General features: G+C 42.6%; 1 protein-coding gene across 4 annotated transcripts in view; it reads right to left on the reverse strand.

Annotated features, from left to right (window-relative positions):
* Positions 1-932: 932 nt before the first annotated feature.
* SFMBT1 (Scm like with four mbt domains 1) overlaps positions 933-13,837 on the reverse strand; it is a 477,315-nt gene continuing 464,410 nt past the window's right edge. For all 4 annotated transcript variants that reach the window (XM_069206385.1, XM_069206386.1, XM_069206384.1 and 1 more), the window contains one exon: positions 933-4,368. In XM_069206385.1, coding sequence (XP_069062486.1) covers positions 4,228-4,368 — 141 coding nt within the window. In that variant the 3' untranslated portion in view covers positions 933-4,227. The remainder of the gene's footprint in view (positions 4,369-13,837) is intronic.

The following is a 13,837-nucleotide window of genomic DNA, read 5'->3' on the forward strand; positions in this document are numbered from 1 at the left end:
CCACCTACCGACGTGCAAGGGTATTGCTCGAAGAAAAATCTCCGGATCCAGTATGATGCCTGGGGGAAATTCTAAGGTAAGGAAGGAATCCGCAACTAGAAGTCTCTATCAGATATACTATGACGAACAGTGCAGATATTACAATAGTAATGGGAGGCATGAGGTGCTGCAAATCAGGTAGTTAGAAGTGGATGGGAGGCAGTTTTAAATTGGGTCAAGCCAAACAATTGGCCTAGCTGAATGTTCAACTCTCTCAACTGTATCAGTGCACGATGTCCAGTACTGTCATGCTGTTTAAAGAAGAAAGGTACTAACTTTAAAAGACAGTCTTGGCAAAACATGAAAATACAAGTGCACACAGAGCCCAGGTGTGACCTGCGCATCATAGCTATTATCTTACTATGCTCGGACCACCCTTCTCACGTTCACTTTGATGAGTAAAAATTCAAGACCATACCAACTGATCCTTTATGACATTCAAATAAAACAAATAACTGCTTTGCTAATGTTTGTTTTGTAATGCAGAGTGGGCCTTGCATTAAAGCTTGCATGCTTTACTTACTTGGAGGTGAATTAAGTTTAGAAATGAACTGAGCAACACATGAGCAACCTTGCTACTATGGTCCTTACATGAAAGAAAGATCAAGGCGGAAGAAGATGGGTTAACGCAGTCCCCAGGAAGCCCTCTGCTTCCCAACAGGTTTCAGCCTTTACAAATGACCAAAGAGATTGAAAAATGCTGCAAGCCTGTTCTTGGACTCCTGCTGCCAGCATGACACACTTCTAGGAAACACTAGGCCCAAAATAAAAGTAACATTTGTGTGCAAGTAATTCAGGCAGGAGGTTAAGAGCAGTTTTGAGTATGAGACGTAAGTAGACAAAGTAGCCACATTCCTCTCTTTAAATATTCTGAACGCCATGTAAAGCAGAAGAAAGGTTTAAGCATATTTATTTTAATTCAACATAATTTACAGAAAATATACAACTGTGTGTTATACTCTGAAATCAGTTCCACATCATTCCTTGGTCAGGCAGGTACAATGATAGCTGTGGGGTGGGAGGGTGGGGGCAGGGGGGGAGAGTCTAAATAAAAATGTGCCTAAAACCTGGAGGTTTGCTCCTCAGAATACCTAACCGAATACCAAAATATGTGTAATATCATCTTTTTCGCACATTAGAAGGGCTTCAAGATTCTCTTTAGAAAGAAGGGTCATTTACAGAAAAAATGTAAAGATGGCAATAAAAATCATCATAAAACGTAATAGCAAAGCAGGCAAAGATAAAATTCCCTCCCCACCAAATATATCCAATCTGTGATACATGGACAAGTCAGGATTTCGAACAGTATCAAACGTCTCAAATATTTTGCAGTAATTGGTGTAGGAGCAAACGATGTAGAAAAACTGAGGATTGATAACTTTCACAAAAGTCCTATTCTTGCCCCTATTCATTTTGGTCCAGTTGACATGCATTCACCCAATGGCTTCATCAACCAAAGGTGGCCCTACTGCACTTGGGGGTCTGCGTTTGTGGAAGAAAACAGATATATGTACTGCTGGCATTTGCATAATGGCACACAATGTTCTATGGACTATGTGGTTTAAAGTATAGAAGTGGCCAGGAGTCCATTCACACTTCAATGATAATAAGCATGTAACTTTCTTCTTGGTGGCCATAAACCAAAATAGCTGGAACTTGTCTGGACCTGCGTAAAAAACTTTTGCAACTGTCCAGCATAGACGAGGCACTTCATTGAATGACTATTTGTAGGGAGTAGTAATCGAGCAATATTGGTTTTATGTTCGGTAATAACATTTACTCTCTGCTATCACTCATCGGGGAAGTTAGAACTAAGAATGACCCATGATACTTATCAACTGAATGACCGAAAAAGTTGCCAATCCATCTATAGTAAATTAAAGTTGGAGTTAACATAGCATTCTAGTATTTCCAAAAATAAGTAAAAAGCTGGCTTTGTAAATACATCACTTACGATCTATTAAGGAGAATGTTATAATTTTAGAACTAGACACTAGCGCACGATTGGCAGTGTCAAGGCACAGTGTCCAGGGGAATATGTTAGCAGCATTTTGTTTAGAGAGATATCTATGGGTATTCTGGAAGCTAATGAATCTGATTTTAGTCTGACCTTGCAGTAGCAATAGGAATAAAACCATAACCACTTAATAAGGAATTAAAATGGCCTTACCAATTGATAGGCATACCCTCTATGTGGCCGTGAACCTCTATACTTACAACTTTTGCTTCCCTTCGCTTTCTCAACTTGTTTGAGGTTGGAAACCTTTGCACTAGCAGGTGACACGCTATTGACTATAAGATTGAATGGTTATCAAATGAAATTGCAATGTAGACATGTACAATGTATTTGTAAGCAATTAAACAGAGGGGACTGAAACAGTACAATGTTGATGGTATAGAATTACAGCATTAATTACGTTCTGCTATATTATAGTGCCTCTATGAAAAGTAGGGAATCCTACAAAAATAAATTTTCCTGGCTCACCTAAATAGAAGGTTATCAGGAACGTTTTTGATTGATGACCACTCAGTGCTAAATGGGCAGCCAATTTGTAGTAAGGACAGAGTTATTCATTTACTACTATCAATGATCAATAGTTCTTATCCTGGTGGTTGGGAAAATATAACATTGCCCTGCATTGTTCTGAAATCACAATATAGCCCTACCATAGTTCTGCTTGGGATACATATGTTCACCAATGAGATTTTTACTGTATTTAACCATCACTATGGATAGGCACAAAAAACGCCCAGACAGAGGTAACTATGGAAAAACTGACTATGACATTATTCATGTATGTGGTACTTACCCTGTAATGTCTATGCAATCATAAGAAGATCTACCATAATGGTCTTAGTTTCAATCAAACCTGCCACTGGTTTTTGGATGTAAAGCTGCGTCATTTTTCATCACAAATGAGGTTTATGGTCTAGGTCATTAAAAACAATTCCCAAAGGGCAGAACTGTTCACTACTGACGTCATGGGAGATAGAATACCACAAATGTAGGTAGACAACAGATTTTACATTAAAACGAATAAATGTTTAACTGTCGGGGCATCTGAACTGTTTTTCGCTTATGCCCTTGATCCGGCTGTGCATTGTTGCCTTATGTCATTTCATTGGGTTTACTAATCTACTAAGGTTAGGATTCAATTTAATCACCAATGGTACAACAGTCTGAAATCAACATTCCTCTCTGCGGTCTTCTATAAATGAATCATTTCAAGAACTGCCCAACTTGCCTGATCACTCCAACGTGTTTCCAGCTGGTTGGGCAGTGACTGATGCTTTTTATGAAAAAGATAATGTCCTCTATGCTAATCATTCACTGTTCAACCCAAGAAGAGTCTGGATGAATAAAGTGGAATGGTAATAGGCTTGGAAAAGCAAACATAACAACTGTACAACTCATCACTCTCAGCTAGGAATAAGGAATGAATGCTATCAAATCAAAGAGCTAGCACACCTTTGCTCTGGCATATATACACAAGTTGGACTGAGTTTCAGAATTACATTTGTGACCAAGCTTTCCCAGGAGCACACCCTGCCGAAACAGATGTTCCATTAAAAAGGACTAGATAGTGGTAGTAAAAACGAAATTAAATAATAAAAATTGTGTAAATTAAAATCAAGTAACACACAGAACATATCAAGGAACTGTGTTTGCGCCATTAACCTGGCACTGCACAATATTTTTGATTCAAAATCCAACAAGAATATAAGAAGCTGTAAACACAATATAACAATGTGCATTCAATAAGAATGGGATTAGGGAGGGTGGAGTTGGAGCTGAAGGATTTCAAAGAAGCTGTGTTTTATGACATTAAAATTGTCCAGTTGCCTGTTGTGACTGTTATTTCCTAAAATAAAATCCAGATTTGTAGCTCTAAGTTTCTTGCAAAAGCTATTTTACATGGTCTTTGAAAATTCTTTCCATAGAGTAAATGATTGTCCGCATCCCGTTTGAACTTGATTTGATATCTTGCTCACTGAGTGTTGATTGGCATCTTGCTGGAGATTTGTTCAGGCTCGTCCTCTCCTCCCTTAAAAGTGCAAAATGGTATGGCTCTGTACAGTCTGCCACTAAAGAAGAGTCATGTTTCGCCTCCGCCTGGCTCTTCGTCTTAGACTCGGAGGAATGCGGATCTGCGATTGTGCTTGAAGGTTCACTTCAGTGTGGCTGCTTCATTTGGCAAACTGCTGGTAAAAGGCAAGCTTGACCCTTTCAATGTGGTGGCAGAGTTTTATGGCTGGGCCTAGCTTTAAGTCCATACATTCCTGAATGGTGGGTAGCGTCAGCAGGAGAAGTGCTTGGCCATCTATTTCCTACGTAAACACATAAAAGAGAAAAATGAGAATAGGATAAGTTACACAATATATCTTATTGTATCATTTATTTATTTTTACAGAAGAAACCTGGACACATTGTAATTGTACGGGAAGGTATCCTTCATGACACTGTTTGGACTGGATGCAATAGGGTTTTCAACTCAATACATTCAGTGCATCAGCTCATTTTCAGAGTTTGGACACTGTTGCATAGAACACAGCCAGATGGACATAAGCACCGCTCTCTGGCCACTGAAATATAATTCCTCAGTTACTTAACGTTAATCTTCATTACTTTGAGTCCAGGGCACCCTAGCCATCAAAGGAACAGTTTCGGGCTCAACATGCGTATAATGGTCTAAGAAGTAATCTTCGCCAACAGATGGGTCAGAAGTTGGCAAACAGATTGTCACGTAAATGCTACTAAAGTTCTGTCAGGTCAAACTCCTGAAAAATATTGCACTCGTTTGTTTTCCTCCTCTAGATCAACCCGGGGATCAACAGGGTCTTATACACTAGGGATTTTTGGAGAAGGACATTCTCTGGTTTTAAAAGCTGCTACTACTGCAACTTCAATCATAGCTTACAAGGATGCCAAGGGTGGTGCGGGAGATAACAGCCCAGGGACCACTTCATTTTCCTCAATGATACATGAGAATAGCTAAAACAAGCACCACACAGAAGCAGAGAAAATCCCCTCAGGGAGCAGCTCTCAGCAGAACCGTCAAATGAGAGTGAGAACCGACTGAAAACGTTCTGTATTCGGCCGGGATCTAAGCAACCAAGACTTGTTGCTGGTCTTACGAGGGCTGCCATCTTAGATAGGGAAAGCTTGTATTTATTATTAATGACAAACCCCTGAGTCCCTTAGTAGGAGAGATTGTGGCAAAGTACCCAAGCCAAAACAAACACTAAACTCAAGATCAAGACTGAGAAAGCTCAAGTCTATGCAAAAACAAATCTCAAAGAAGATTGCTCCGCATATTAGAGATATGACATATATTAAGCCTCGTCCGCTAGAGCAAAACAATTAAAGTATGACATTTAGAAGGAAATTGCTAAAGATACGAAGAAACAGATGGACAAGTTACTTACCTTCAGGATCACCTTATCTGGTGGAGACTATATCTAGCTGCATATTCCTTACCTCTGAATTATCCCCAGGCATCAGACTGCATCCATAAGATTTTCGTTAGCAGTACATCTGCTTGCCGATAGGTGGCATTGATGGGCTACGCATCCAATGATTGCGTTATCTGTGCTGGAAATGACCCTGTGGGTCCTATATAGGAGCCACCCAGGCATGTCAATGTCAGTTTCTTTTCACAACTTTTCACGCCAGAAGCAAAGAGCCACTGACCAATGGTGTGTCAAAACTAAGGTCCTGAAAGGGGAGTCCCTGTTCCTAGAAATCAGTTCACAAAGCAGGAAGAATGGGTGCGTCAGTAAGGAATCTGCAGCTAGATATAGTCTCTACCAGATAAGGTGTTACTGAAGGTAAGTAACTTGTCCATCTGGTAGAGACTTCTGGCTGCAGATCCCTTACCTTTGAATACAGACCCAAGGAATACCATCCCCGGAGGTGGGTCTGCGAACCAAGTTCAAACTAGAAAGTCCTGCAGGACCAAATGGGAGGAGTACCCATTCCTGCGGGCCTGACTGACCAGACAATGTTACTTGGTAAACGCGTGCAGAGATGCCCATGTTGCTGCCTGGCACATGTCCAGGACTGGAACTTCACATGCTAATGTAGTTTCTTCCAACGACATGCATATACTGTTTTGGCAAAGGGATGCAACAAAAGGGGTGAAGGACAGATTGGAGTGGGGTGGGGGCTCGCCGCAAGGCCCAAGGACTTGGCTGTAGCCCGAGAATCCTTGAAGTGCTCAAGCACCAAATCTGCCTAGTCTCTAACAACTCTACAGAAAAACAACCTCCTACTCTGGAGAGCATACCGCAAGCAGGCAGTTCAGGTTGCTTCTTCTTCACACATGCACTTTGGGAATGGTTTCTATCTGTTGATGCCCAAAAGTATAATAGCTTTGCAGTAGATTTAATTTCACATAGAGAACGTCAGACCCATTTTGAGGGGCCAAGGAACACACAGGGGCTACTAGGGGTTGATATTGTTTACCAATGGTATCCTGGAGTCTGTCACATTGTGGCTCTGCACACTAGCCTAAGTTTACGCTTTCACATCCTGACTCTCAGAGTAGTGAGGGCGAGTAGTCAAAGGATTCTCAAGAAGGCTAAGATAACTTAACAATCAACCAACAGCCCTAAATAATTACTGTTCAGCCGTCCAGCCTAGTGCTTGTTTTTTTGTTTTTAGAAAAGAAAATACTTTCATTATTACAGTGGTATGAAATACTAAAGAATACTTGGTAGGTGTATGAAAGTGCGACAAGTCTTCCCTTCACTCCTTCCACAAGGCAGGGAGAACTCGCCCTCCTCAAAGAAATTCTCAATGATAAGGCACAAAAAACTGGAAAGACCATCAGCATTGGCGTGGTCTGTTCCAAGTCAGTGTTCCACCATAAAGTCCATACCCTTTAGGAACCACCTCAACACTTTTCGATTCCTTTCTTGCATTTGCAAGAGCCACCTATGAGGCCTTTGGTCCGTCTCAAATCACAAATGAGTACCAAGCAAGTATGCTCTCAATTTCTTCAGAGACCAGACCACTGCAAATACTGCTCTCTATATTGTAGTCCACCATTGCTCCTGTGGCCATCTACTGACTACTGGTTGTTCCTGGTCCTCTTCTTTTATCTGGCATAGAAATGCACAAATGACACGCTGCGCAGCATTTGTCTGCACAACAAATGCCTGGCTGAAGTCAGGTGCCCTGACAACTGGTTCAGTGCCCAAGGCCTCCTTCAGGGTGTCTAATGCCTTTTGACATCACACTGTTCAGATCATCTTCCTGGGTGTTTCTTGGGGGTGAGTAAGTTGAGGGGGGAAAACAATGCTCCCATAGCCCCTAACAAATCTGGAGTAGTGTCCAGTGAGACCCAAAATAGGGCCTCACCTGGTTCCAGGTTTTGAGATCCACCCAGGTGATAGTGGTCATGATTTTTGTCTGAAAAATGCTCCACAGGTTGACTGCCAGTGTGGTGACCCAGGCACACCACAGAGCTTTACTCTATCTGGCGCACTGACTGGCCTGACAGCCAGGTGTACTTGTTGGAAGGTCTGAAGCACTAATTGTAGGTGGGCTAGGTGGTGTTTCCAGCTAACTGGAGCCAAAGACGGCAATGGCATCCAGGTAGGTTAAACTGAACTCTTCCAACTTCTAGCAGGTGGTAGGGGCATTTTTCAAACCAAAGGGCATTACCTGGAACTGGAAGTGCCCCTCAGGAAAATGTCTTTTGCACCCATTAGGACAATCTGCGAATACACAAATGTGAGGTCAATGGTACATGAGAGTTTGGCAGCCCCTAACTCGTCAATGAGCTCTTCAATGAGCTCTCCAGCTCGAGGTATGGGGAGTGCCTTAATCTTGGTGATTGACTTAATTCCCCTGTAATTGCTCAGAACCTTAGTTCTGAGGTGCCACCCAGGGAGCCTTTGGTATCACGATCATCGGGCTGGACCAGAGTCTACTGGAGGGCTCAATAACACCCAACCTCAATATCCAATAGCCTAATAAGCTAAAAACCACTTATTAATGTTACTAAATAGGTTGGGATGTGCATTCTTTGTTTACCTCTCATAGGTACCTCTTTATCACTCTCACCATTACTGGACTCCGATACCCTTCTACACCTCAAGTCCTTCTTGTGCAGGCTCTTCTCATGAGCCAGCAGGGCCTTCTTCTGTACTAAGGTCAAAGTCAACCATTCAGCTTCCAGTGCAATGGTTGTTGTTGCCTTCTCTCTTCAGGACCAAAGAAAACTTTTTATCCCCAGGGGTAAAGGTAGCCAGCTGCACTTTTAATGCCCTTTCAGCCATCCTGTCCTCCTGTTCTGATGTGAACAAACTCAGGAGAGGACTCACAGCTCCCTGTGCTGGACATCACAGATGATGCTGCTCCATTGAAAGGCCCTCTTCTGGCACTTTTGCCTTCTTAATGTCATCCTCATTCTCCTCCTTAACTTATTTCTCATAATCATCTGATATGGTCTACAGCTGATAGACCGCTATCCAGGCTCCGTTAGCAATATGGAAATCTTCCTTCTTGGATGAACCCGCTGAATGTCAACTTTGTGTTTGCACTCTCGCCATGTTAAGGCTCTCTGTGTTAACTAGATCCATCTCAGTGTTCCCCAAAGGGTTGAGGTGTAGCCACTGAGTGCAAGAATGAATAGAGAAAAAAAGGAAAATGTCACTTACCCAGTGTACATCTTTTTGTGGCATTAGTCGCTGCAGATTCACATGCTGTGCACATCCCGCCATCTGGTGTTGGGCTCGGAGTGTTACAAGTTGTTTTTCTTCGAAGAAGTCTTTTCGAGTCACGAGACCGAGGGACTCCTCCCATTTCGACTCCATTGCGCATGGGCGTCGACTCCATCTTAGATTGTTTTCCCCGCAGAGGGTGAGGTAGGAGTTGTGTATGCTAGTAATAGTGCCCATGCAATGGAGTGAATACGTATGTACATAATGAAGTTTAAAGTAATATATTTACAAATTTACAAATGTTCAAGATCAACTTCTAAACGGCTACAGGCTCCCGGGGAGGCGGGTGGGCGCATGTGAATCTGCAGCGACTAATGCCACGAACAGATGTACACTGGGTAAGTGACATTTTCCGTTTGATGGCATGTGTAGCTGCAGATACACATGCTGTGCATAGACTAGTAAGCAGTTATCTCCCCAAAAGCGGTGGTTTAGCCTGTAGGAGTTGAAGTTGTTTGAAATAATGTTCGTAGTACAGCTTGACCTACTGTGGCCTGTTGTGCAGTTAACACATCTACACAGTAGTGTTTGGTAAATGTATGAGGCGTAGACCATGTTGCTGCCTTACATATTTCGTTCATTGGAATATTTCCTAGAAAGGCCATGGTAGCACCTTTCTTTCTGGTTGAGTGTGCCTTTGGTGTAATAGGCAGCTCTCTCTTTGCTTTAAGATAGCAGGTTTGAATACACTTAACTATCCATCTAGCAATGCCTTGTTTAGAAATTGGATTCCCTGTATGAGGTTTTTGGAAAGCAATAAATAGTTGTTTTGTTTTTCGAATTAGTTTTGTTCTGTCAATGTAGTACATTAGCGCTCTTTTGATGTCTAATGTATGCAGTGCTCTTTCAGCTACAGAATCTGGCTGTGGGAAGAACACTGGTAATTCTACCGTTTGATTCAAGTGGAACGGTGAGATCACTTTTGGTAAAAAATTTGGATTTGTCTGTAGAAATACTTTATGCTTGTGTATTTGAATAAATGGTTCTTGTATGGTAAATGCTTGAATTTCACTCACTCTTCTTAGAGATGTGATGGCAATCAAAAATGCAACTTTCCATGTTAACTATTGCATTTCACAAGAGTGCATGGGCTCAAAAGGTGGACCCATGAGTCGTGTTAAGACAATGTTGAGGTTCCATGAAGGACCTGGTGGTGTTCTTGGTGGTATAATCCTCTTTAGGCCTTCCATAAATGATTTTATGACTGGTATCCTAAATAATGAAGTTGAGTGCGTAATTTGCAGGTAAGCTGAAATTGCGGTAAGATGTATCTTTATTGAAGAGAAAGCTAGCTTTGACTTTTGCAATTGTAGTAAGTATCCTACTATATCTTTGGCAGATGTGTGTAAGGGTTGAATTTGATTATTATGGCAGTAATAAACAAATCTTTTCCACTTATTTGCATAGCAGTGTCTAGTGGTAGGTTTCCTAGCTTGTCTTATGACCTCCATACATTCTTGTGTGAGGTCTAAGTGTCCGAATTCTAGGATTTCAGGAGCCAAATTGCTAGATTCAGCGATGCTGGATTTGGATGTCTGATCTGTTGTTTGTGTTGTATTAACAGATCTGGTCTGTTTGGTAGTTTGACATGAGGTACTACTGAGAGGTCTAGTAGTGTTGTGTACCAAGGTTGTCTTGCCCATTTTGGTGCTATTAGTATGAGTTTGAGTTTGTTTTGACACAATTTGTTTACTAGATATGGAAGGAGTGGGAGAGGGGGAAAAGCGTAAGCAAATATCCCTGACCAGCTCATCCATAACGCATGGCCCCGAGACTGATCTTGTGGGTACCTGGATGCGAAGTTTTGGTATTTTGAGTTTTCCTTTGTTGCAAATAGATCTATTTGTGGTGTTCCCCAAATTTGGAAGTAAGTGTTTAGTATTTGGGGGTGAATCTCCCATTCGTGGATCTGTTGGTGATCCCGAGAGAGATTGTCTGCTAACTGGTTCTGAATTCCTGGAATAAATTGTGCTATTAGGCGAATGTGGTTGTGAATCGCCCAATGCCATATTTTCTGTGTTAGGAGACACAACTGTGTCGAGTGTGTCCCTCCCTGTTTGTTTAGGTAATACATTGTTGTCATGTTGTCTGTTTTGACAAGAATGTGTTTGTGGCTTATTATGGGTTGAAATGCTTTGAGCGCTAGAAATACCGCTAACAGTTCTAAGTGATTTATGTGAAACTGTTTTTGCTGTATGTCCCATTGTCCTTGGATGCTGTGTTGATTGAGGTGTGCTCCCCACCCTATCATGGAAGCATCTGTTGTTATTATGTATTGTGGCACTGGGTCTTGGAAAGGCCGCCCTTGGTTTAAATTTATACTGTTCCACCATTGAAGCGAGATGTATGTTTGGCGGTCTATCAACACCAGATCTAGAAGCTGACCCTGTGCTTGTGACCATTGTGATGCTAGGCACTGTTGTAAGGGCCGCATGTGCAACCTTGCGTTTGGGACAATGGCTATGCATGAAGACATCATGCCTAGTAGTTTCATCACCAGTTTGACTTGTATCTTTTGTTTTGGATACATGGTCTGTATTACATTGTGAAATGTGTGAACTCTTTGTGGACTTGGAGTGGCAATCCCTTTTGCTGTGTTGATTGTCGCTCTTAAGTATTGCTGTGTTTGACACGGCAGAAGGTGTGACTTTGTGTAGTTGATTGAGAAACCTAGTTTGTGGAGGATTTCTATGACATATTTTGTGTGTTGTGAACACCGTCTTAGCGTGTTGGTTTTGATTAACCAATCGTCTAGGTACGGGAACACATGTATTTGCTGCCTTCTGATATGTGCAGCTACTACTGCTAGGCATTTTGTAATAACTCTTGGTGCAGTTGTTATTCCGAATGGTAACACTTTGAATTGGTAATGTATCCCTTGGAATACAAACCTTAGGTACTTTCTGTGTGAAGGATGTATTGGTATATGGAAATATGCATCCTTTAGGTCTAGTGTTGTCATGTAGTCTTGTTGTTTGAGCAGTGGGATTACGTCTTGTAATGTAACCATGTGAAAGTGATCTGATTTGATGTAGGTATTTAATGTTCTGAGATCTAGTATAGGTCTCAGACTCTTGTCTTTTTTGGGTATCAGAAAGTACAGGGAGTAAACTCCTGTGTTTATTTCTTGTTTTGGTACTAATTCTATTGCTTCTTTCTGTAGCAATGCCTGAACTTCTAGTCCTAGAAGATCTATATGTTGTTTTGACATATTGTGTGTTTTCGGTGGGACGTTTGGAGGGAATTTGAGAAATTCTATGCAATAACCATGCTGGATAATTGCTAAGACCCAAGTGTCTGTTGTTATTTCCTCCCAATGTTTGTAAAACTTGGTTAGTCTCCCCCCACAGGTGTTATGTGTTGGGGATTTGTGACCTTGAAGTCACTGCTTGTTTGGAGGAGTTTTGGGACTTTGGAATTTTCCTCTATTCCTTTGAAATTGTCCCCTTCTATATTGTCCCCGAAAACCTCCCCGCTGATACTGGCTCTGGTAAGTGGGCTTTGTTTGTGAGGTTGTGGCTTCTGTGGTTTGCCCTCGAAACCCCCCTCGAAATTGTGTCTTTCGAAATGTGCCTGCTCTGTGGGGAGTAGAGTGCGCCCATGGCTTTGGCCGTGTCAGTGTCTTTCTTAAGTTTTTCGATCGCAGTGTCAACCTCCGGCCCAAACAACTGCTGTCCGTTGAATGACATATTCAGCACAGCTTGCTGTATCTCTGGTTTAAATCCTGATGTACGCAGCCATGCATGTCTCCTTATTTTTACTGCTGTGTTGACAGTTCTAGCAGCTGTGTCTGCAGCATCCATTGCTGACCGTATCTGATTATTGGAGATACTCTGTCCTTCTTCTACTACTTGCTGCGCTCTTTTTTGGAACTCCTTGGGTAAATGTTCAATAAAGTGTTGCATCTCATCCCAATGGGTCCTATCATATCTGGCTAACAAAGCTTGCGAATTTGCAATACGCCACTGGTTTGCTGCCTGTGCCGCCACCCTTTTGCCTGCAGCATCGAATTTTCGACTTTCTTTATCTGGAGGTGGTGCATCTCCTGAAGTATGAGAGTTGGCTCTTTTGCGCGCTGCTCCCACTACAACAGAGTCTGGTGTTAGCTGTTGTGTAATGTACAGTGGTCTGTTGGTGGCGGTTTATATTTTTTATCTACTCTTGGAGTAATGGCTCTCCCGTTAACAGGCTCCTCAAACACTTGTTTGGAGTGTTTTAGCATTCCGGGTAGCATAGGAAGACTCTGATATTGGCTGTGTGTGGACGACAGTGTATTAAAAAGAAAGTCGTCTTCAATGGGCTCTGAATGAAGGCTGACATTATGAAATGCCACTGCTCTTGACACCACCTGTGCGTAGCCTGTACTATCCTCTGGTGGCGATGGTCTAGCTGGATAGCATTCCGGACTATTATCTGACACTGGTGCGTCATAAAGGTCCCATGCGTCAGGGTCATCTTGACTCATTCCTGAATGAGTTGGGGATTGCATCATTGGTGGAGTGGCTACCGGTGATGGTTGCGGAGAGTGATGTGGGGATGGTGGCGGTGTTACTTGTTTAGCCACCTTTGCGTGTGGCTGTTTGTCCTTGTCTTGGAAGGCAAGCTTGCGTTTCATTTTGACTGGCGGAAGAGTGCTGATCTTCCCTGTATCTTTTTGAATAAAGAGCCGTCTTTGTGTGTGATCTGGCTCTATTGTCTCTAATTCCTGTCCAAATCTATGTGTCTTCATTTGTGTGGACAGTCCTTGTTCCTCAGTGTAGGAACTTGTTTTTGGTTCCGAGGCTGGCTGTTTTGGTACCGAAACCTTTTCGGCTGCTCTTTTCGGCTCCGACGAAACCTCCTTTACTTTCGGCGTCGTGCTCTCTCGGTGCCGACCCGTTTCGGTGCCGCTTTCTCGGTGCCGAATCTTCTCTGAGCCACTATCTCGGGCCCGAGATTGCTGTGTGCCGGTATCTCGACCGGAGTTGGATGACTTCGACACCAGCTCGCCCTTTTTCGGTGCCGATGAACGGTCACCTATTTTTCGGGTTAAGCCATGGCCTGTTGGCGGTGGCGTCCCCTGGGCTTT

This window comes from Pleurodeles waltl, chromosome 9 (assembly GCF_031143425.1).
Source record: "Pleurodeles waltl isolate 20211129_DDA chromosome 9, aPleWal1.hap1.20221129, whole genome shotgun sequence".
Taxonomy (NCBI): Eukaryota; Metazoa; Chordata; class Amphibia; order Caudata; family Salamandridae; genus Pleurodeles; species Pleurodeles waltl.